General features: G+C 38.7%; 1 protein-coding gene across 1 annotated transcript in view; it reads left to right on the top strand.

The window, feature by feature from the left end:
- ZNRF2 (zinc and ring finger 2) overlaps positions 1–21,826 on the top strand; it is a 59,304-nt gene extending 37,478 nt beyond the window's left edge. Inside the window, exons 4-6 of the mRNA XM_057372726.1 lie at positions 13,969–14,074; positions 14,788–14,865; positions 15,974–21,826. Of these exons, the coding sequence (XP_057228709.1) occupies positions 13,969–14,074; positions 14,788–14,845 (164 nt within the window). The 3' untranslated portion in view covers positions 14,846–14,865; positions 15,974–21,826. The remainder of the gene's footprint in view (positions 1–13,968; positions 14,075–14,787; positions 14,866–15,973) is intronic.
- The last annotated feature ends 344 nt before the right edge of the window (positions 21,827–22,170 follow it).

Genomic DNA, 22,170 nt, shown 5'->3' with positions numbered 1-22,170 from the left:
TGAGATCATACCCTGAAAGACCTTGCAAAAGGGCATCTTACCAGTCTGCCTGGAAAAGCTTAAGCCTTCCTCTTTGTCCTCATCCTTTAATAGGACTAGACATTCAGCAGAGCAGTACGAAATAATGCTAAGGCACATGAGTTATTTCATGCCACTTTATCCAAGATGTAAAATTCTCCACAGAATTTCTCAATATTTTCATTTTAGAAGTTTAACAGGATTCTTGGCTAAAAGTTTCTTAGCTTCTTACTCTGCCCTAGGTGGTTCTATGCTCTGTCCTCAGGGATGCTGGGGAGGCAGAAGAGCACACATTAAAAAGTAGTTTAACAGAACATGTTAAAAGACACTTTTCCCCTGCTTGAAGTTAAAATAGTGATATTTACTCTTTCTTTTGGTCTTGTGTACTCATGAACATCCTCCAGAGTATGTTCATTCAGTTTCCTTAATGCTTTAAAACTGTTTTCTYCACTAGTTCTTGAAAATAAAAAGAACTGTTGAACTTTGAGATTTTGTTTGAAGTGGTGACAGTAGAACATTACTATAGTAAATAAAATTTTCATCTCAGACATTTGCACAATGTTCTTCTGTGAATTAATATAATATCAGCTCAGAYTTTTCACAGCTTGTCTTGCAAATCATTGTTAAATTTGAGGAGGAAATTGTCATTTTAAGAAGGGAAMTTGTGTTTGAAGTAACATTTGATTAAAATATATTCACTGGTTTGTACCTTCTCCCTTTGGGAGTTGTTGGTAATGTTTGAACAAGAGCAACCTTTCACTGATGTTCACCAGTCTAGGGCAGAGATAGCTACTTGTCCAGACCAGACTGCCAAGAGGAACAGTGGCGAACTTAATTTCTTCCTCCCTTTGTTCAGTAAGGCTGTATTACCATCCCATCATCCCAAATTTCTACAGTTTTTGGTACCTCACAGAAGAGCATCACTGCAAAAKCAGCCTGTTACATTTCAGGTTTATTGGGAAGGGAATTTGTTCATCTTGAAGAGTTCATGCTGATAAATGTCTGATAAAAGCACACTCTAGTTCAACTTGTGCAACCTGCGCCTGCCTCCTAAAGGGAGGAGGTAGGACCTGCTTCRGTGACCCCATTCCAGCCTCAGTCACTGGATGAACTGGGTCAGTCTGTTACAGTGTGGAGTTGCAGCACTTTTAGAGGCAGCAGTCTCTTTATCTTTCCTCCACACCCACAAACTGTCAAAACCCCCTTTGCCATGGGGCCAGAAAAGTAAGCTGTGTGTTTGTAGTGGTGTGGCTGTGAAGAAAGCTCATCAAATGGGAACATARTGTAACTGAAAGGGAAGTACTTTGAATGCATGGAGCAGCAATTCCCAGAATTGCAGACTGCCCCATTTATCTCAGTAAGATACACTCTTGGAGACACAGTGGTGGTAGTTGAGGTATCAATATTGCTTATTATTTTACTTTTTGTAGAGGAAAAAGGGAGATACAGGTTTGTAAAGAAGCTATGACAGCTCACTTTCATGGCTAAGGTTGGAAATGTTCAGTAGATGATGCTGGATTTTCTTTCTCCTGTAATGAAGTAAAGTCAACATGCTTGGATCCTCTGAGAAGGACAAACTGCAGAGATCACACCTATTAATATCTCAAACTTTTCTCTGATTTGTTATGCATGTGGCTTACTCCTTTAACAAACCTTTGGGGAGAAGTATTTTCTGCTTACTTTCCCTTCAGCCAGACCTAAATCTGCTAGACTSAACTTCCTGTGACAAAGCCATGGCAAATCACTCCTAGCCAAAATAGCTGCAATGTCACCTCATACTTAATTCAGTTCTTGAGAGCGGGACAACATTTTTTTTTTCTCAGTACGCTGGAATTGCCTTTGTATAAATGCATACCTGTGCCATGGGAATATTTTATATGCAGCACTGGATAAATAGAGTAAAGCTTTTGACAGCCATAGAACAAGCTTGCTCGTTTCTGAAAGAAACAGATAAAATGGGATCATCCATGTRCTAAATAGCTCAAGTTATTTCTTTTGCTTACATGCCACTCCTTAACCTCAGATACTGCTGTTGTCTTGCTGCTGCACTGACAGTGCTGCTGAAGCCAAATGACAATTCTTGTCCTAGAAAATGACAGATGCACCTGTGAAGCAGTGCCTCAAGGAACATCTGCGGGTGACACGAGGAGCGGTGCAGATGGAGTGACGAGGGGCTCCGCTACCTGCGCTGTGTGTCATTGTGCCTCTCTTACATAATGGCAGTGCAGTGCTGCCTGCAGCAGCAAGCCCAGGGACAGCTCTGTCCGCTCGCTGTGCTGTGACTCTGCATCATGTGATGCAGGCAGACAGGAGCTACCTTCCATGCCTTGCACTTAATCAGTCTTTAGCTCTGAGAGGTCATTCAGAGGATGTCATAAATCGCGTCTGCAACTGCTGCAGTCTTGTGACTGCTGGGAACTTAGCTCCAGGGGAAATAATGTTCCTAGTTTTGCTAGTTTTGTATGGTGATTCTGCAGTCTTTAAAGCTGATACCTGTGAAATCTTAAGATACTACTCATTTGCTAGCAGCAGTCTGCCTTATTTTTTTTTTTTTTCCTTAGTTGCCCTATGGAGACAAAACCTTGAAAATATCCCTTTTCTAATAATAGAAAATGGATTTGAAATGGATTTTGAAATAAAAGTACTTGAAATCATTAGGTTCTAAAAAACAAATGCCAGGCTACATCTCACTGAGATTGAGTGATCTGTGTAGAAATTTCATGGTATTTCCTTCCCYAAATTCCTCACTGTTTTGCAGATTATTTGTAGATCAGGTCTTTCTTCTTTTTTCTTATTTTTCTAAAGAAATATAAAATAATARGAGGCACTCCTGGCTCAGAAACTGCCCCAAGGGTAGATTATTTTGAAAGTATTGCCTGAAATGTCATTTGTAATTTATTTTTTTCTTCAGATTAAARTCTTGTTTTAAAACCTGCTACCCTTTGATTACTTAAATAGTCTTGTGTTTCTGAGCTGCAGACTCAGCTCTTCCATGTAGAAAATATATCAGTCCAGCATTTTTAGGGGATTTTGGTGATAAAACAAGCCAAACTCTTCAGAAACAAGCTGASTGAGAACAGTGATAGTGTGATAGAGTACTCAGGCTTCTAAACTGGGGCTTATTATCACTGCTTACACAGGAGAAAAGATTACCAGTTTCTATTATTTTTGACAAAATCCAGTGATTCTAGAACTGGCTGTAAATTGCCTACTGACATAGGTACAAAATACTAGATTTGCCTGTTGTATTCTCCCTGGGGGAACCTCTCCTTGCTCCCGGAAGTTTTTGCAACTTTGTCTCACATGGCTACGGATTTGCTCAGCCTCAGAAATAACCCCAAGTTCTAACACACAGCTGAAAATTAGAAAACTTCACTGGTGGTTAGTGCTGAACTATGTTAACACTCATGAAACCTTGTTAAAATTTCCTCATAAAAATCTCAACTTCCATTTTAGGCCTGTACTAACAGCTATCTATAATTTGAAGCTGTATCATGTTTTCATCATGGTGACCATGTGCTTCATGCCCTCCTTCCTTGTGTGAAGTTTCATTAGATACTATTTATGTGTAATGTTAGGTATTTGAAAGCCTTTGTGTAGCTAAGTGAGAATATATTCACTGATAATTTTTAGCCCATAAAGAATGTCTATTTGTTTGGAAYGAACAGATGGAGGAAGGAATTGTTTGGTTAACACTAACCTTTTTTCTTCTCTCCAGTTCCAAGGAAGTCTACTTTAATCTRTGGCTTTATTAGCTGAAATGATGTCGTAATGGTGTTCAATAGTTTTGGTAGCCCTTAAATAGAAAAAAAAARGRRGGRAAAAAACCCCTCCAGTGTGGCTGTAGAAATATAGTGCCAGGTTGTGGGTGTGTAACTTGGTACAAATACTGGAGGAGCATCTTTGGGGAYTTCCGGTTTTTAAAATACATTTTCAAGTTAACCTCTTTGTGTTATTGTTAATGAATGATCATTTTTGCYAAATACTGTTGAAATTGTGCTTGTTTTTTATTTCACTTAGTTGCTTTAAAATTTAAAGGAAGGTTTATTGGTGRTTTGGTTTTTTGTTTAGGGTTTTTTTTTCCTCCTCTTGCAATTCAATACCAACATAATGAGTACCTCACTGGGGTAGTAATAACCTGTAGGTACCTGTTAGCATCAGAAATACTATATCTCTATGCTTCCTGCAATAAATTATAAACTGGATAATGGGTTAGCATGGAGCAGAAAAATTGAGATAACTTTAAAAACTCTTACTCAATATCTGATGTTATCAGAACCTTTTGCATTCAGACATGTTTTGCATTCCATCTATATCACAAGCTTAATTGCATTTAAAATAGGAATATCTTGTAAAAAGCAGTCTGTCTACTGTGAACAAAAAAGACAGACAAATAAAAATTATGCTGTGATTTATATCCTTGTCCCAAGTGTTCATGTTAACACCAGACATTGTGTTAGCTTGTAGAAAGCTGATCTGGAGCCTGCTGGGAAAAGTACCTTYCAGGCCTAGCACCTGGCACTGGGGTTAATAAGCCAGATTTTATGCACACTGAGTTTTGGCACCAGTGTTTTCATTGTGTGTTGCTTGGTAATGCTTCATATCTTCCCTAAGAATAGTGTCTTAGTCACACACACACCTGCTTTTTCTCCCCTCCTTCTGTTTTACCTTAGGCTCATAGTTTCATCTTTCATGCCATCTCCCAATGCACTCGTTTTGCATCAGATCAAACCAAACTCCTCTGCAAGCTTGCAATGAGTCAGTTACTTGGCCAATGTTAAAAGACTGGAAAAAAGACTTGGCAAAACTCATTGTGCTCAGGGCACCTGTAGGAAGCCTGGAACAGAACCTGGAAAAGGACAAAGTGAGCAAAACATGGAAACAAATCCTTCATCCAACTTGAAAACAAGTCACCGTTAAAGTAACCCATGTTGCCTGGACTGATAGGGATAGATAACTTCAGCTGAGCTGCTTCTCTTCATTCCCTCTCTCTGCCTCTGTTCAGGGATGCATTTATTAGCCTACCCTTTCCTCCTGTGAGGTTTTCTAATGTGCTTGTTTTATCTGCCTTCTGTCAGGTGAGAGTTCTCACAGATTTCRTTAGGCCAGCATGTCCCCATCACACTCCTAGTGCATGAAGAATGAAACTTCTTAACTGAAAACCATTGCAAAGCAATTTCTATRGTTTCTGACTGTAGTTTCAGCAATGGTGAGTGCTTGAAGATTTGCCATTTGTAAAACTGTTCTCTGCAATCTTTTTGGTCTGCTTTATGTTGGGGATTAAATAAATTTAGTCGCTTAAAAAAGCTGACAAAGCAAAAGAGATTTCCTAAACTCAGTGGGGATCTTTTTGTACARCCACATCAACATCCTGCACTTGTGAGATCTTATCTGACTTAGATCTTTCCTTCAGCTTGATCAGACAGTTGTCTTCTGTTGTTTCCTCTACCACATCTCTCCTCTGCCTTACCTCCAAGTTTTTAAGAGCACTGTTGGTGATAGCATCCAGTCTTGGTTTGGAAAAGTTGCTCATTTTAACAGACTTCAAGCATCTGAGCAAACTCTTCCCTCTGACTGMAAAGAGGAAGAGACCTGTTCCTGCACTGTGTTTGGAAGGAATTCTTCACCTTTCTCCTGACCACAGTGGTAGCTTTTCTTAATGAAATCATTAACTCAAATACCCAAGTGATTTACTACCAGAAGAAGCTTCTATAGATATTCTTGGGGTTATATGCCTMGCTGGTTGTGGTGGGGGTGGGGTTTTTTGTTGTTTTGGTTAGTTGGTTGTGTGGTTTTTTTTGGTTCTGGATTTTTTTTTAACCTTTGGTAAAGAAGTTATCTGCTATGCAAGACAAGCTGGAATGCAGGTTCCCATTTTTCTGGAGTGTACCCTGCTTGGTAACTCTGCCCATTGCTTAAGGGGAAACTGTATGGTTCACCCACCTTGGAACTGGATTTCTGGATTGCAATTCCAAATTTTCAATAGGCCTAAAATGATTTTTTCATCTATCATGGTATGGATTGGTGGGTACATATAAGTAGCACTTAAATATTTTGCTTTGTTTGACTCCTGAACAAACAAAAATGATAGAAGATATGCATGTGTGGATCACACACTGATATTCTTGCTTGCTTGCTTCGTTAAGTTTCCTTCATTCCAGCTCCATCTCCAGYTGTAAGAAACAGCCTCCCTAAATGCAGCAGACTGTCAGCAATAAATACTAATTGCCTCTGGCCATTTAATCAACCACTCCTCTTTTTGTAGCATATTTGTGGTGTAAAATCCTTTTTGATGGTAAACTCAGCCTTGGGAAGTGTAAATCATTCTCACCTGATAGAGCCAAGGATGATGTGTTCCCAATGTGATCCTTTCTTTATGCTGTTTCCTAAGGTATCTTGTTTTGCTGCTGTTTTGTTTCTTGTGGGTTTTACATGCTGCTTYTAGCTCCTGACATTCAAGATTAGCACCTGATAACCTGAGAGGTCATGTAATACTGATGAAAAACCAAGGAAACAGCCTCAAGGCAGCTTCCTTATTCCATGTGCTACAATGAGCAGCTTTGTTTCAGACAGAATGTGCTGGGGTGCACCATTCATTATGGGGTTTCATGGTGAGGTACAAGTTTGTTACAGCTGCATTAAGATTTTTTCRCCCAGTTTCCTCCTGAGAAGAAGACGTATTTAGAAGTATTATCTTGCAGAAGTAGTGTTTCTGATGAGAGGGGGGTAAGCCTTGGGACAAAACACAGCATGCCAAGGAAGACTTTTCAAGAACAAGGCTCAAAAAACAAATATATGTCAGTTCATTTGAGGTGGGGACTTAGTGGAAGATGGGTAAGGATGGCAAAAAGTCTCTTTACATCATGTTCTGGAGGACAGATTAATTTATGAACTGCTGCAGTTCTGTGGCCCATACCTAGACTAAAATTTGACAATTTAAAGACATAGTACTTACCAATGTGGTGAAAGAAACTTACATTAAGAAGTCAGTGCAACAGAGGAAATTTATTTAAATATCTTGAGATGATTTAATGCCCGAAGGCATCTCAAACTRCAAGCAGACCAATTAAACAGATGTTGGAAAGACTTAAGCAAAACTTTCAGAGTCAATCAGATAATTTTATTGAGAGCAAATCTTGATTTACTGTAAAAAGGCATAGTCACTCTGGCAATAAATCTCAAGATGGGAGGACAAGACATTTCATGTCCAGTTGGGTTGATAGAATTTTTCTAGTATGAATACCTGTTTTACCCCAACACTCTCTGCCAGAAATAGAAATATGGACTGAGAAAGCTGATASACTGATCATGATAGCGCAGGAGTGGCTGTGGATGTTGATGCTTGGACACAAGGAGCTGTATTTCTCTGACTACTTGGCCTTTTTTGCAAARCCTGGCTTTTCACTGGGAGCTCCAAGGTGCAAATTCGACTTTGTCTTCGAGCAAGATACCTTAATTGGACATTGTATTGAAGCTGTGTTATTTATACTTGGGATTTTTTTTCCAGAACCACAACTTGTATTGACACCATGTATCATATAACTCAGCTAAGTTTCCCTTGTGGTTGCTGAAGCTAAATCTGTCTACAAAACAACTGTTTTCCTCAGTATGCAAATGCTTCAGCCTTCTATATTAATTGCCTACCTGGATACAATTTTATTCAGATAAACTAGGGCTGTACAACACAGGCTTTTTTACTCCTGCTCCCTAAAATGTATTTCTATCACTACTATTTCAGTTTTTATCTTTATCTAACTAGAAATACTTTTTCTCTACCACAGACCTGATCGGTATCTGTCTGAACAGGAAGCATCTAGCTATTTCTCAGAATTTGCTTCTGAAAGCTCAGAATGTCCCACAAAAATTTAAATCTAGTTCTTCAAATATGGGTTAGCTAAGAAAGAAGGAAACTTCTGTAGCCACCTCCTTCTTTCTCAGGCTGGTGTTATGATACAAGTATTGCCACTTAGGTTTTATGCTGCAAATATTTTTCTTGTGTGGCTTTCCCTTTGTTTTGTGTGTTCCCTCACCTTTACCTTTGTGTTTTAAGAAGAGGGAGCCCCAAAGACTGTACACAATGTTTGTGCAGGAAKTCTTTCTTCATGGTAGGTATCTGTTTGTATATAGTTATCTCAGTCCTGGACCAACACTGAGCAACGGGAGAGGGAAGGGGAAAACATGGATAAAACAAGGACTTTGAGTAGAAAAYTGTAATGGGCTGGCATGCTGCAAGRRGTGAAGAGCGATGCCAAAGAACAWCACCACACCCCCCAACCCAGCAATTCATTAAGAGCTTTGTCAGTATTTGATGATGTGTCACATTTGTTGTTGCTTGTTAGCTTGCTTTGGAGAGGTTTGGTCTTTGTGTATTGTGGCTGGGAAGGTGTTTTTTGATTGCTTAAGTTCTGGGTATTRCCACATGAGTCGTGAAGTAGTGTCTGGGGTTATTGGACACACCAAAAGTTRCAACCTGTGTTTGTTTGATTAGCACAAGGGTTTTTTTCAGCAGCATAAAAGGGAACTCAGATTGAAGTTATTCAGGAGAGCTAATATTGAATTCTCACCTGCTCAATTTAGTGATGTTGTGAATCCTGAAAACTCTAGCTGTGGTACAAGTTAAAACATTGGATGTTAAATATCTTCCCTTTTACATCTGATCTAGAGGATGTGGCTTATTTTAGAGCAACAAGAAATGTTTCTAGTCAGAACCCACTGCTTTTCAAGAGGTGTGTTCCCTGCTGAGGCAGTGGAAGTCCAACTTCTGGCTGTGAAGGTGCAATCTTCATAAGTGAACTAAGCTAATGGCTTCAACTCTGCCTTGCTTGGTCTGCTGACTGACCCTGYAGCTGTGAAAGCTGAGTGGCCAAATAAGCACCTACAGTGACAGCTGAATGATGTTCCTCCTGCTATTGAGAGCTCTGCACACTAAAGAATCAGCTCTCCTTCAGAGTSCCTTTCTGCCTCAACTTTTGAGCAGAAGCAGATGGCTGACCTGGTCATCCAAAAATGATCCCTAGGGAATCAAGGGTATTCCTCTTGTGGCAGCCAGAATACTGAAAAACAGCTGGAATGTCAAAGAAACTGCGGGCTCTYCTAGTGCTTAGGATGGACTGGGAAAGACAGGTTTGCTTCCAGTCAATACCTGTTTGCATGGCAAAGACAATAACTGAGCTACATGAGAGAAGCACGTTCTTCATAATGGCTTTCCTTCCATTCCAGTGTCTACTTCTCCCAAGGATATTAACCCCATATAAGAAGGCTGTCAGTATCATTTGTATCAGACAGTGGTTAATAATATTTCTCTCTTCCTCCTTTCTCCACTGCCTGTTTTGCAACAGAAAATTAAATAAGATGATGGAGGGTAGGAGGAGTGTTAGAAAATATAGGTCTAGAGACAWTACGTTTTAGAGAAAGTGAATTTGAAGAGGAGGAAAACATAGTAAAAAACACAGATAGAAAGAAGTGGAGAGGGAGAAAAACCAGATGTGACAGAAGCCATAAAGATTTAGTAAATCAAGGCAGTAACATTTAATAAGAGTGTGTAATCACATATATACATACATACATACATGCTTGCTGGCTACCAAGTAGTAAGATACCTGTGGAAATATACCTGTGTAGCTCTTCCTTGACTCCTTGTGATATCAGCAAAGGTGATAGCAGTAAAAATGTAGAATAAATTCTGCARTATGGATGAATTCATGCTATGCATGTAAACAAAAATAATGGTTTCTAGATGTCTAGAGCTCTACATGCTCTACTTAAAAACAAGCAAAGACTAGTAAGTACTTTACTAAGATGGTTTTGAGTCATCAGCTTAAAAATTGAATGAATGTGCAATAGGTACATGCTAATATGTATTATTTAATAACATTTCATCATTTTTTTTAATGGCTATTGTTTTAGTGCTGATACAATGCTGTTCAAAAKGTATGTTTCAATTAAATTTCAGTYGTGTTCTTAAAAGGGTGGACTTTTGTGGTGTCCTTCACTAGAAAGCTAGTTGTGGTGGCAGCTTCCATGGACATTCAAGTTTTTAAATTTTAGAAAAGACACAGATATTTTGAAGATTTGTCATGAACTGGGTCAAGGTGTTTCTAACTTGGTATTCTCTTTCCAGTGAATGCCCAGAGAGTAAAATATTGCAGCTATGAAGTGATGTCTCCCCAAGTGTATCGACATGTGCACGATTTGTGACTTCGGGATTTTTGAGCCTAGGGCTATATCTGTCTGTRTTTTAAAAGGAAAACCAAAAAAGCAGTAACACAGATTTTAATTACCTTTTTCAGAAGGTATGCAACCTATGTACTTTTGCAGTCCTCAATTTAAGACAATTTAATCACAGACGTTGCCTATAATCCTAGTCATGGCTGGATAGTGGCTGTCGTAATTATTGGATGAATTTTCAAAAGTTGTTGGAAAAGTTTTTGATTGGTAAAGTATGTGCAAAATTGTCAGGATGCCTGTTTTTTAATCCACTACTACCTATTTTGCTATAAATGCAGGAGTGGAGTAGAATTTATTTTCCAGTAAAGATCAAAGCAGAAGTTTAGGAGAAAAAATGTCTAGCAACCAGAAGTTAAAATAGTAGCAACCAGGGACAGAAGAGAAATACTTGAGCAGACTCAGGTGTGAAATACTGTGCTCTTTTGCAAGATTTTGTCTTTGACACCAGTCTTTGGCTAGTGAGTACTTGTTCAAGTATTGTTCAAGTAGCTGGGAAGGTGGAGGAGTGTTTGCCTCCTATTTGGTGCAATGGATGTGGGGGTGTGGTATTTGTGTCTGTACCCACATGTGGGTGAAATGGAAAATGTGGCTYATGTCCTCTTCCCACTTCCCTTTAGGTAATACACGGTATAAATGTTTTAATCGTAACATTGATGAAGTTTTAAACTGCTTTGCTCTTTCTTTTGGTTTGTGTGTTTTGTTGTTTTGTTGGGGTTTTTTTTTAAGTGAAAAATTGTAAAAAAWTAAGTGTATCTGCTGAATCACTCTGCTGCAGGGAAAGATGAAAACAAAAGAACCTCTTCAGACTGCAGTGGTTCTGTGCAAAATGATTTACAGAGTTTTCTGTAACAGTTATGTTTAAAAGTCATTGTTAAATGGCCCTTAAAYTGACTTCCATCAAACCAGTGTTGGTATGGGAGAAAACAAGTACAGAACAAATTCTGACTTGATCCAGGTCTGTGATAGGATTATTCACTCCTTTTTCTGTGTCTGAGATTGCTCCAAACCACCTAAAATTGTCAAAAGGTAGTCAGATCCTAAGTGTCAAAAGTCCATGAAGCATTTGRTTTTGCTGTTGTCACTCTACATGGGTAATTATTATGAGCTTAATTATATGGGTTTGGAGAATGTTAATGTGCAAATTATACATGGGCGTTTACAGCAGTTGTTTTTTGTACTCATTCCTTCAATATTTATGCATAAGACCCATAGGTAGGGTTTATGGTTAACATGAGGTTAACATGAGTAGGGAATGTTGATTCCTCATTATTCCAAAGGAAGAGGAGCATTGAGAGAATCTCTTCTGCAGGGGTTGCAGAGCTGCACCGTGTTTCTGAGGAGCAGTCCATGCCGTCAGTCACAGCAGCTCCTTCTGTCATGACTGGGCAAAGCCAGTGTGTGCCTGGTGGCTTCATGCCCTGGGGTGAAGCTAGAGAGAATGGCAAGCTGTTTGCCAGGGACTTGTGCAGTAGGGCCAGTGCTGGCAAGAGGGAGAGTGCAGGAATACCGGAGGGAAAATAAAAGGAGTGTCAGACACTTACACCAGGGCTGGTGGGAGATACAAATGTTTAAATTGGCGTCGTGCCCTAATGTTAGCCAAAAGGTGCAGAGCCTTGTTAAATTGCTCAGTGGGAGTTCAGACCCAAGCATTGTGCAGTCTGGGGAGTGCAGGATACGCCAGACATRTACAATAGAGAATGATGGGAAAGCTATTCACAGGAATGCTTTCTTTTATAAATTGTATTTTTATCTGACAACTTTTTATTTTCTGTTATCAAARCTTGACTAAATGCTTCCCTCTTGAGGACTGCTTGAGGGAGTGAGACTGGGATTTAATTYGCTACAGATATCTTAGTCCCATTTTGTTTCGGGTAGCAGCTGCTGATCTGATAAAGGGACTCCATGGAAAAAATTACTTTTATTAAGTGTGCTGTGTATGTTTGATACATGCTTGAATTATTAATGGTGCTGCTTCCTACAATCTAACTGTGAAAAGAGAACTGCTCACAGGAGTTCTTGTAAAGTTGTGTAAAGAGGTGGTCTAAGAGGGTGAAACCTGGGAGCCTCAGGCCAAGATTGGTGTTTTTGTAGCAGGACAGTGTCTGGAGAGTACTTGTCTCCTGGTAGTACTCCTCCTGGTGTACTTTAAATGAATAGATACTCTATTTTTTAAATACAAAGATACGTTAATGTCTTTTTGAATAGAATATTTTTTATTTTAAAAAGCCCAAACCAATACCAAAATCCAACCTCAAGGAAGTATTTATCCTTAGCACCCTCTTCTGGGCGAGTTGATAGGTAAGAGTTCTTAAAATCTTTTACATTGTTTTTAATTATCTTGTCTCTCAAGTATTTCTGATGTTCTAGGAAGCCTACAGCTTTTGATAGAATAGAAATACGTTTTTAATACAACACCCACCGATAATGTTACCATGTGTAAAATAMATTTCAAAAATTGTCTTTGTTGTGGTGGATATATTGATTATTTTGTTTTTAATATTTTTCTTTGTAATAATTCACTTCATGCTAGATATTTTTCACATCACCATGAAGGTGCCACACATGTGGTATTTTACAATATTTTTGGCATAACCAATTAATATAGTGGAGGCTGAAATAAGCACTGCTTTAGAAACCCAAGCAGCTGCAAGACAGCTGGCGGTCATTTAATGGAAATACTGTAGACCTAATTTCCTTTTACTTTCTTGAAGCCATGGTAGCTTTCTAGCTGGCTGTCATTCCCTGTGTTTGAATGCCATTGGTGAGTATTGGAGCTACTGGAGAGAACAGCATAGAGCTGCTGGTTTCGTAGTTGTAACTGGAAAAGGTGCTCTTCATAAGCAATCACTTCAGGTATCTTTTGGTAAAGAAAGGGAAGCTTTTCCCATGAAACCATGGAAACTTGAACATTTGGACTTKACTTTGCCAAGTGTGCACCTTTCTGATCTGCCAGTTTGGTTACTATGTGGTCACTTGTTGGGAGTGCCCTGTGGACTTGTGTCTAACTGGAACTTTTAATCTGCATCTGGCAAACAGGGCCTTATGTGATGTTCTGTTTTGCTTCATGCTAAGACTTGAATTCTGCAYCCCACATTCTGGCTAAGAGAACTGTCCAAGAGAGAAGGTTTTTATTAAAAATAATATGTTTTCCCAGAAACTTCTTTGTTAAAGCCAACTCTTTTACATTCCTAGTAACTTACTTTTTTTCTCCTTTACGGGATTTGGTAATGCAATAAAAACAGTGTCTCCAGGAGTTTAGGGTCATTGGAGCCACGGAGCACTGATCTTTGCATACTTTACATTGAGAAAAAAGATGGATGGGATGTAGAATATGCTGGTRTGGTGAGAAGAGGTTGAAGGTGTGAAATACGAGTACTATTAAGGCTGTTCAGAGAAAGCTGGATGTATAGAAAGAAGAGAGATGTGCARGAGAGTAGATAAAGCAAATGACAGGCTGAGTGTTTAGGAAGAACTTCACCTAATTACTTACCTCCAGTGCCTTGTCCAGAGATGTTGCATTCAGGCTTGAACTTAACCTCCGTATTGAAGGCTGAGTGTGGGTTCTCGCCATGAATCTTCAGTCAGCTGSTGTGTCGCTGATCCTTACCTTTTTGAAGGACAAAAAATACCTTCTTCTGTAGCTGTCCTTGATGTTCTGAATAATGAACGTCCTGCTTTTAGGAGTCTGATTTTTAACCATTTCACTTTGTGCTCTTTCCTCAGAGGATGTGCTGAGTAAAGATGCTGGGGAGTGTGCAATATGCCTGGAAGAGCTGCAGCAAGGAGATACTATAGCACGGCTGCCTTGCCTCTGCATATATCATAAAGGGCAAGTATTCCTTAGGGTGAATATAAAATTCTAGAAGATAGCATTTATTGGTAACGCTTCTTAAGGTGTGCTTAAACGAATGTTAGAACTTAGTGGCTTTTTGCATTTAAAAACAAGCAACAAAGAAACAGCAGCAACAACCCTAAAGATGTTTGTTAAATTACATCTTTATGCATCTCCACCAAATGTATTTGAAGTTGAATTTCCCTTCTACGATCTTCTCAYTCTTGCAAAATCACCTGGATGAGGAAGGAGTGTGCCTCATGGCTAAGGAGTTTAGGTCGTGTAGGCTTAAGTTTTGTCAAATGCTAATAGAGKTGGGCAGGGAGAGGGGGAATGCTTTTTAAACCTGTTTCATATTTTGKTTTTATATGTGTCTGTACTTAACAGAAAGTAAAGTGTCAATGATATAAGCAAGATGAAAATGTTAGTAATGAATTAACCTGTGTATAAAATTTGTAAATTKTAAAATACTTCCTTAGAAAATTTTAACACTTAAAAAAATTTAGATTTTCAACAATGTTTAATACYCAAATATTACTGTGGTTTGAGGTTACTAATTTTTCTAGTGATGTTTGTATATGTATGAAATTCTTTGTATAATATAGAATTCTGCCAGCCATTGAAATTGAGAAACCAATTTATATTCATATCCTGCTGCTAGATTTTACTGATACTCATGTCAATTTTCATTTTTGTCTTGTATCCAACAGCTGCATAGAYGAATGGTTTGAAGTAAATAGATCTTGCCCAGAGCATCCATCAGATTAAGASAAGATTCATATTTTTAGGTAATGTTTATCAACATTTCAACAATAAATATCTTGATTATCTGAAATAACTATGCTAATTATTTTCATTTGTGAATTTGCTACTGTGCCTCAAAATTACAATATTAATAAGTAAGCATTGATGTATATTGCAATCTAGGTTAAAGGTTTCTACATACCTACKTGCTGTTACCTTTCCAGTTTTAGCACTGGAAAGTGGCAAGTCAGTGTCAAGAAAGCTTTAGCATAAACTTTTTAGGAGTATTTTTCCATAGAAATGAAACATAATTAAATTATTACAATTGTGTAATTTTGGATTGTTCCCTGAGTACTGGCATGTATTTCTGACAGAAAGCTTTTGGAATCATATGAAAAAGTTGAAGCTAAGTATTTTCAAAACTACTTTCATGTTAATGCATTCCAGAATGTTTAAAATATATAAATGAATAAAAAATGTTGACATGTTTCTMTCCATCCCATCTCACAGAGGTTCACATTTTTCCAGCTTACATTTTGTGTTAATGTTTGCAGATCTGCAATCTGTTCAAAGGATTGTTTTATTCTTAAATTGACTAACTCAAAAACTTTATSTTACATTAAACTACTGCCCCTAAGMCTTACAAAGAACACCAACAATCATCATAATTCATAGAGAAATAGAAATATCTGAAATTGTCTGGTAGCTGAGAGTTTGGTTTTGTTGTTCTGAGGGAATTTTTTAAAAACATCTGGAGAGTATTCATCACTACCTTTTATTTGTGCATTTGTTCCATGTTGCTTCATGTCTCTATGTTGCAGGGGTAGCAAAGAAAACCTCAAGCAAGGCATCCTGCTAAAGGGATAATTGTTTTAACCTCAGGGCAGTGTTAGCTGAAATTAATGAACAAACACATTTCCCATATTGCCTCCAATCTCTGGTTGTGGCAGAAGCCTGCATGCTGTTCATGAACATCTTTGTCTCTGTACATGCTCGTTGCTGTCYAACCTCATGTTAAATTCTATTTGCTTTTGTCACAGCAGGGATRGTGATAACTGGGGGCTTAGGAAAAAGGGGAAGGAAAACACAGTGGTTGTGCTCACRCTGTTCGATGCTGAAATGATGGTATTTTGTCTTCTGCTTTTCCAACAGCTGCTTCCACTGATCAGAAAACATAGGAGATGTGAGGTTCCCTTGCTGAACACAGCGTGCCTGGCTTGATACTTACAGTTCTTTGTGGCTGAAAAAGGCAAAGATGGACAGTGACACAGAGAAAGCATYGCAGACACCATTACTTGCCAGTAGTGCTCGGTATACCAAACACTCATGCAAAGGACACACAGGGATTTTGAAAATGCTGCACATCCTGTAACAATCGACTCCCCACAGACATTACTGACACTATTTTGTATCGAAGGCCAAAGTTCCTAATTTCAGCCTAACTTCTGGTTCTGTGAAGAAGCRAGTTATTGGACGTGTTTCCTACTGCCTCCAGTGGAAGCGGAGACGTTCGATACGTGCTGTCTGAGACCCTTGCAAGAGGACGGCCCCAGATTTGAGTGGGAACGTTTTCACCTTCTCGTTTGCTGAAGAACAGTAAATGGCAAACTAAATAAAATCTAACAGTGTGACCTTAATTTACTGAATTCACACCCTGTTTTACGTTCTTCACTTTTTTCAAGAACAGAAAACATAAACCACTCTGCGTAGGAATACTGTATTTCAAAGTTTTGTAACTAAACCTTTGTCACAATGCAGTCCAAAGAGTAAAAACAAGACAGGTAACTAATTTATACTGATCAAGCTATAGAGATTGTTGAAATCTGCACATTGTATTGCTATTTAAGTAACTAAAATGTCTCTTTTACTGCTTGTGAGTAAAAACAACAGAAAAAAATGCAGCAGAGCAAAATCTTACAGCTATGCAACTTTTTTTAAAATAGGAAAAAGAAAAGAATTACCAATTTTAAGTGCTGCCAGTTAAGGTAATTTGTTTAACGGGTATTTTTTTAAAGATGTTTCAGGTAATTATTTTATTGTACTACTCTCATCTCCAGGCTGCCTCCTGAGGTGTAAATGAATAACTGCAAATGTAGGCACAGCGAGAGGTTTTTATAGGCATGGGCAAGATAACATCGAGGTGGGATTTGTGTTTATTTTTTTCGAACATGCGCAAGTTCATGTTTCCTTGTTTGAATGGTTTTGGTGGCAGGATCTGTAGTACTTTGCATCTAAACCTTTGGTGTCTTCATGTGGAGACCAGCATTTGACAGTATGAGTTTTTGTTTTGTTTGGGCTTTTTCTTTCCTTTGTTTTTTTTAAAGCATCTGCATTTGTTTAATTTATTATTATTTTTCTGTATTATATTTGTATAACCAGAGCTCCACAAAACACAGGATGTCTCTGGGTGGGTACACCAAGTAAAACTGTGGATAAATGTTAGTTCCCACAAAGTATCACAGTTAAAATAAATAATTTTTTTWAAAAGACAGGGGRAAAAAAGAAGACAATGAACTGGAACAGATATCAGGGTTTAGAAGCATACTTTTTGTATCAAGAATTAATCATAGTAGTTTCTGAATTTCACAACACAGGGAAGAGTTTATGAATATTCATTAGCAACAGCATTCTTCGTAAGTTTCAATAGTTATAATAAGTTGCACAACACTTCAAATGTTTTTCTTGTACATAAATAATTCTGGTTTTCTTTTTTTGTTTGTTTTGTTTTGTTTAAGTACACATTTCTCTCTGTTGCTGCTGTGATTCATATCAAAAAGGGCAAAGAACAGGAGCAACTGCTGCTATCTGGAGAACAAGTGCAGTGCATGTTCCTAAACTCTCCCATCTTGCTTGAAGAGCAGTTCTTCCTTGGATAACGTTTTCTCCTGAATGTTGCTCTGTAAAATGCCTTTGTTACGCTGCAAATCTAAAGGAGTCCAAACTAGATAATTGTTGTAATTGCCARTGCGGTTTCTACACTTTTGGGCTTGCATCATTGGTTTCAGCTGAATCTGTAACTATGGGACCCTGTTGAATTCTCTTTTTCAGTGGAGCAGAATCATTTTGTCACACGTCCGATTCTGTAGTCACATCAAATGTACAGTCATTCCCTGTACAGAGTCCTTTTTCAATGAGAACATTTGTGTTGCCTTGTATTACCTTGGGGGAGGGAGGGAGGGGATGAGAAATTACAGCACCTGTAATGCTCAAATATTGGTGTTGCCTGCAGGCCCACTTTTCCAATGTTTTAAACCCCTGATATCTTCTGAAAGTACARCTTTTCCATTCGCTTTGATTTAATGTTTACTGTTGGCTCCATGCCTACAGAAACTCACCTGTAGTAATGTCAAGGGGGTAGGTCAGTGTTTTGATGTCCTGTCTCCAAAGTCAGAGAGAGCCTTTGGCTTGGGGGTTAAGTTGGTAAATATTACAAACATAAATCTGTTTGCAACTTGAACTCAGTTTTGGTAGTTGTTACTTCTAGTTCACTCACTGTTTCCTCAAAAACCCTAATTTTCTGTATTCAGATGGAAGTAGCTGATTTAAAGACCCAGCAGTTAGGACTGTTGTCCCATGTTTAGGAAAAATGTTGGAAAAGCACGTCACTAGCCATTGCACTGGTGATGTTTTTGCAGGCACGRGTCCATCGCTGCTTCCATAAGCACAATAGAGCAGCAATTCCTTGGATTATTTGAGGAACTGAAACAAGGTCAGCATTTAGTTTCTTGGTATCCATAAATCTCTTCTGAAAGACTATGGAAGGTTTTCTTGTATTGAAATCTGTAATGTAGACCAAGCCCGGAATGACCCTGGAAGCATGAGAGCAATGTTTGGGTTTGAAAACATGTGTGAAAACTCACCCAGGTAAGCTTTCTGTCACCATCAGCTGGTGATGACCATGCTGTAGGCACAGCTCTAGTCACAGACAACACCTTCATTTGGAATTTGTCCTCACAGGGATGCCAACTCATTGTGCTTCAGAAGGGAAAAATAAACACCAAACAAGTCCTGTGTCTCAATCAAGGAGCACCACACTTGTCCACAAGAAGCAATAACTTAAATTTCGGTGCGATATGCTTCTTTGCCTGTAAATATCTTGAGATTGCCAATTCTGTGCTGTTTCAGAGTATTTTTTGTCATCTTCCCTAAGTATGTAAAGGTGTGAAATAATTCCCATACTCAGGTCTGCCATAAACATGCTGCTTGCCAGCGGGGGAAGAGTAGATTTGACACTGTCTTGAAATGTGAGATTTTTCTGAACTTGTAACATACCTATGTCTCTTCAGTAGCAACTCGTGTTTTGAAGTTCATTGTGGAGGTGGCTGTGAGTTGGATTGTATATAACCATACCCCGTACAGTACCAAGAGATCAACACTGCTGTCGGCACAGGGCACCCTTTGTGCTGGCTCTTACAAGTCAGTATATCTATAATAATGCTTCCCTTTGCAAGGAGGTAGCTCATTTTCTTTCAGTGTGTACATTTGACAATGAGTTCAGTGGGATGTAAAAGCAAAAATATGAAGCACACCACAAATTATTGGCATTTTATTTTTGGGAGGGATAAAGCCGAAAACAGATGGTCTTATTTGTAGTCAAGTTAGCTGTCATAATAGAGGGTAAGCGTACCGAGGTATTTTGAAATGGAAAACATGTAGGCGACGTACAAAAACGTGGGTGGATACTTGTGACCTTGGGTTTTTCCCTGCTTCCCCCCTTATGACTGAATCTCAAGATTTATACATTTATCCTRCTACTTAATGTTAGGAGCACTGGCTTTTTAATTAAGCTTTTGCTGAAAGGCTGGAGAGCTGGTAAAATGGACTCCCAGGAGACTGAAATCTCAGCAAATATGGGAAAGATAATTTTTATTCAGAAATGTGGATCTTWGGTGTTTCTTTGGAGGGATATGTCTGATTCATGAGATATGCTTAAGAATGCTTTTAGTGTGCCACCTTTCCTGTGTGAGGGCTTTAGAAACTTGCTTAATTTYTTTTGTGTTCCACCAAAAGGAAGGAACTTGGCACCCGAATGTTACTGTTCTCTCTTCGTAAATGGTGGTAAAACTATGTTGGTTTTGATACAGGCAGTGTTCTCTCTGAGTTTCTGTGGCTTTTAGCCACTTTCCCATATTGAAAGAGAGTATTTTGTGCAGATTTGGTATTGCTGTGTTCCACGTACAAATTCTGCTGTGCAGTTGGGAGTTTCCTGCTGAGAGACTACCACAGGCAGACTCTGTGGTTGTGTAGAAGTGCTGCTCTGGGATTTTCCATCTCACCTTTGCTGGTGGAGGATTATTTCTTTTTTTGATGAGTGCTATATTTGATGATTCACTTTCCACCCTTCCAAGCTTAGGAGTCATTTTAGGATCAATTTCTTCTCCTCTGAAGACATGATATATGTTAGGCCATATTCCCATAAGGATAGGCTTTTCATTGGCATCAGCAAAAGTGATGTAAGAGGCAACTGGAAGAGATTGGTTTCCTACAATCCAGCCAAACATGACTTTTTTCCTGAAGCTCCTAGCACTTAATTTTTTGTCATTCAAAACACTTTGCGTGAAGAATTCATGACAGAAATACATCCAGGATTTGTTTCCTGAATGGAAAATTTGTGATGTTTCTCTTTTTCCACATAAGTTAACCTGCTTCTAATATCAAGTTGGAGGTGTTCTAGCCTGTTGGAGGTTAAAAAAAAAAAACAAACAAACCCAACCCAGTCTTTACTCTCAAATTACATTTGGCTATCTTACTCCACAGTCATAGGATGGGTTCCCAAGCTGTGTGTGTTCTGTAAAGTCATTTCTCAAGTAGTACATCAGAGCTGATGATAGGATAAGCTGTAAAATGACCTCACTATGGGGCATTATTAGCCGTTGAAGAATTGCTCAGGTAGACCACTGTAGGAATATCCTGCACCTGCAAAAGGCTGGACTTGGTTCTGTCTTACATCTAATAAGTCACCAGTATACAAGAACTAGAAGGCAGACAGCCCACTCACTGATCTTTCTGGCAGCTTTTAATCTATCTGTGTTTGTTTGAGAGACTTTTGCCCTTGGGTGTGCTTTGGCAAAGATTTTGCAATGATAAATAGGATTTGCTCGATTTTGGCAGAGTTTCAAGTGTAAGTTACCCGACATTACAAGAACATAATCTGTTGCTGAATCCTGTTCTTGTTTTCCCTCAAATCTGTCCCTTTTATTGCTAATTCGTTATATTTGATAGTAAACACTTCTCAACATGACTGGTCACAAGCTTTCAAGGTGTGAAATGCTAAGAGGAAGAGACATCAAAGCTTGATTTTGTGCTCTTTTATATATAAAGATGAGGCTGGAATATTCATTACCATACAGTGAAGAATTCTCCCCTAGCTGGTATTGCCAAAGCACTATAACTTTCATGGAAGAAGGGAGGTGGCTTAGCTCTAGAGGGAATGCTTTAATGAACTAYTTAAGAACTACTGGTAACAAATTTTAAGAGCTGCAGTGTGCACTGAATGAGTGGTGATCAGCGTTAACCTTATCCCTTGATCTCATTCTGGCTCTTCCTAACCCTTTGGCAGATAGCTGCTGGTGGGGAGCAGAGTGTGTATTTTTTTTTTTTATGCCTCTTCCTACAGAGCTAACCTTGCCCACAGTGAGTTAGAGGGAAGTCCATGCTAACTTCTGAAATGCCATCTGTTCGTGCAGTGGTAATGGAAAGATACCTTCCATCATTACCCGGAGCAGAAATTGGAATGTAATTTGCAATGTCTAATGTAAATGTAAAAACATATTTGTTTGTTTTGTTGTTTTGGTTTATTTTTTTTTAATTGAGCAATATGATTGCAAGTTGACTTAAGTTGTTCTGAGGTACTCTTTTCAGTGGTTTGCCAGTACATAATCACGAATGAAAATATTTTTTTATTGATTTTTAGGTTGTATGTTTAACATTCCATTCATGTAAAATATGTACAAATATATGTAATAAATCTTTTGAAGCACAGTTTTCCTCACACTTCCAGGTGATTTTTTTTTAAGTATTGGTGAAAGATGTATTGCTGTGGGACAGAACTTCTGTATGTCTGTGCTGCAGAGTGAGCTGGAGCAGGGGAAGAAAAAGCAATGCATGGTGTAGAGTCACAGCCGGAAAAGCAGATTTTAGAAGAAAAAAAAAGGAACTTGGGGCAAAGATGGTAGCAAACAGTCCTTTCTCAAAGCCTGGGGTCTGGGAACCTCCATCACAGGATCAAAGTAGCTTGACACCTGCTCTTTCCTTCAGTTTCCTCAAACCCAAATACCACTCCATCTTCCTCCCAAAACACTGCCTAGCTGCCTCTTTAAAACTGATTCCCTGTGACTTTGCAGTGCATG

Source organism: Malurus melanocephalus, unplaced genomic scaffold, assembly GCF_030028575.1.
Source record: "Malurus melanocephalus ecotype Western Australia unplaced genomic scaffold, MMel_1.1 scaffold_177, whole genome shotgun sequence".
In the NCBI taxonomy this organism is placed as follows: domain Eukaryota; kingdom Metazoa; phylum Chordata; class Aves; order Passeriformes; family Maluridae; genus Malurus; species Malurus melanocephalus.
Note: the sequence above shows the minus strand (reverse complement) of the source record. Positions and strands in the feature narration are given on the sequence as shown.